General features: G+C 40.0%; 1 protein-coding gene across 1 annotated transcript; it reads left to right on the forward strand.

The window, feature by feature from the left end:
• Window positions 1-247: 247 nt before the first annotated feature.
• Window positions 248-1207, forward strand: LOC110302152 (olfactory receptor 8B8-like). Its single transcript, XM_085828250.1, has one exon. It carries the CDS (start codon window positions 272-274, stop codon window positions 1205-1207), a length of 936 nt encoding a protein of 311 aa, XP_085684376.1. The 5' UTR covers window positions 248-271.
• Window positions 1208-1479: the final 272 nt, after the last annotated feature.

Genomic DNA, 1479 nt, shown 5'->3' on the forward strand with positions numbered 1-1479 from the left:
GGATCCAGGGGTTCAAACCAAGGTTATCAGTCTTGGAGGCAAGTGCTTTTTACTGTCTCTCTGGGCCATTATTCACCTTTAAAATTCCCTTAATATTATAAAAGTATACCAATGGAAATTTAAATGGAAAAAAAGTGCAGAGATGGATAGGTTTGAGACTAATTTTCCATTCTGTGTTTTAATATTATTATACAGGGTTTACTGGGAAAATCTTGGATATTATCTTAATGTTCTTATTTCTTCCATTCTCACAGATATGACCTGAGAAGGAATGGCCTCTGGCAATGACTCCATCACAGTGAAGGAGTTTATCCTGTTGGGCTTGACACAGCAACCGGAGCTCCAGCTGCCTTTCTTCTTCCTCTTCTTGGGAATCTATGTGGTCTCCATTGTGGGGAACCTGGGCTTGATCGTTCTGATTGTTTTGAATCCTCACCTGCACACTCCCATGTACTACTTTCTCTTCAACCTTTCCTTCATTGATTTCTGCTACTCCTCTGTCATAACCCCCAAAATGCTGGTGGGTTTTGTGAAACAGAATATCATCTCTCATGCTGAGTGCATGACTCAACTCTTTTTCTTTGCCTTCTTTGTTATTGATGAATGTTGTATTTTGACAGCAATGTCCTACGACAGATATGTGGCCATATGTAAGCCATTGCTTTATAAGGTTACCATGTCCTATCAGGTCTGCTTAATGATGACAATGAGTGTGTACATGATGGGGTTTGTGGGTGCCATAGCCCACACAATTTGCATGCTGAGACTCACCTTCTGTGATGGCAACATTATTAATCACTACATGTGTGACATACCCCCTCTCCTGAAGCTCTCCTGCACAAACACCTCTGTCAATGAGCTGGTGGTTTTCATTGTTGTGGGTGTCAATGTGATAGGACCTACATTGATCATCTTCACTTCTTATACTTTGATCATTTTCAATATTTCCCATATCCGTTCCACCGAGGGCAGATCCAAGGCAATTAGTACCTGTAGCTCGCACATAATAGCTGTTTCTATTTTCTTTGGAGCCTCAGCATTCATGTATCTTAAGCCTTCTCCTGTTGGATCTGTGGGTGAAGATAAAGTATCCACGGTTTTCTACACCATTGTGGGCCCAATGTTGAACCCTTTCATCTACAGTTTGAGGAACAAGGATGTTCACATTGCACTGCATAAGACTTTGAAGAAAAGCATGCTTATCTAGATAGAAACTGTTTTTCTTCTAGATTCAGATCTTACATGTTTCATGTGATGTAGCAAGCTATAGAGAGAATCCTAAGAATTTGAAATGAAATTCCAACTATTCAGTAATACAAAAATTAATTGTGCAAAACAGTTCACAGATTAAGCCACTGTGAAGAAGAGTCCTTCATTCTTTAAAAAATTTTATATAATTAAAAAAATTAAAATTCAGCCGGGTGGTGGTGGCGCACGCCTTTAATCCCAGCACTTGGGAGGCAGAGGCAGGTGGATTTC

Source organism: Mus caroli, unplaced genomic scaffold, assembly GCF_978045245.1.
Source record: "Mus caroli unplaced genomic scaffold, Mus_caroli_1 scaffold_11, whole genome shotgun sequence".
NCBI classification, from domain to species: Eukaryota; Metazoa; Chordata; class Mammalia; order Rodentia; family Muridae; genus Mus; species Mus caroli.

Coding starts and splice junctions, on each gene's coding strand:
- LOC110302152 (XM_085828250.1), top strand. CDS start 272: ATGGCCTCTGGCAATGACTCCATCACAGTGAAGGAGTTTATCCTGTTG.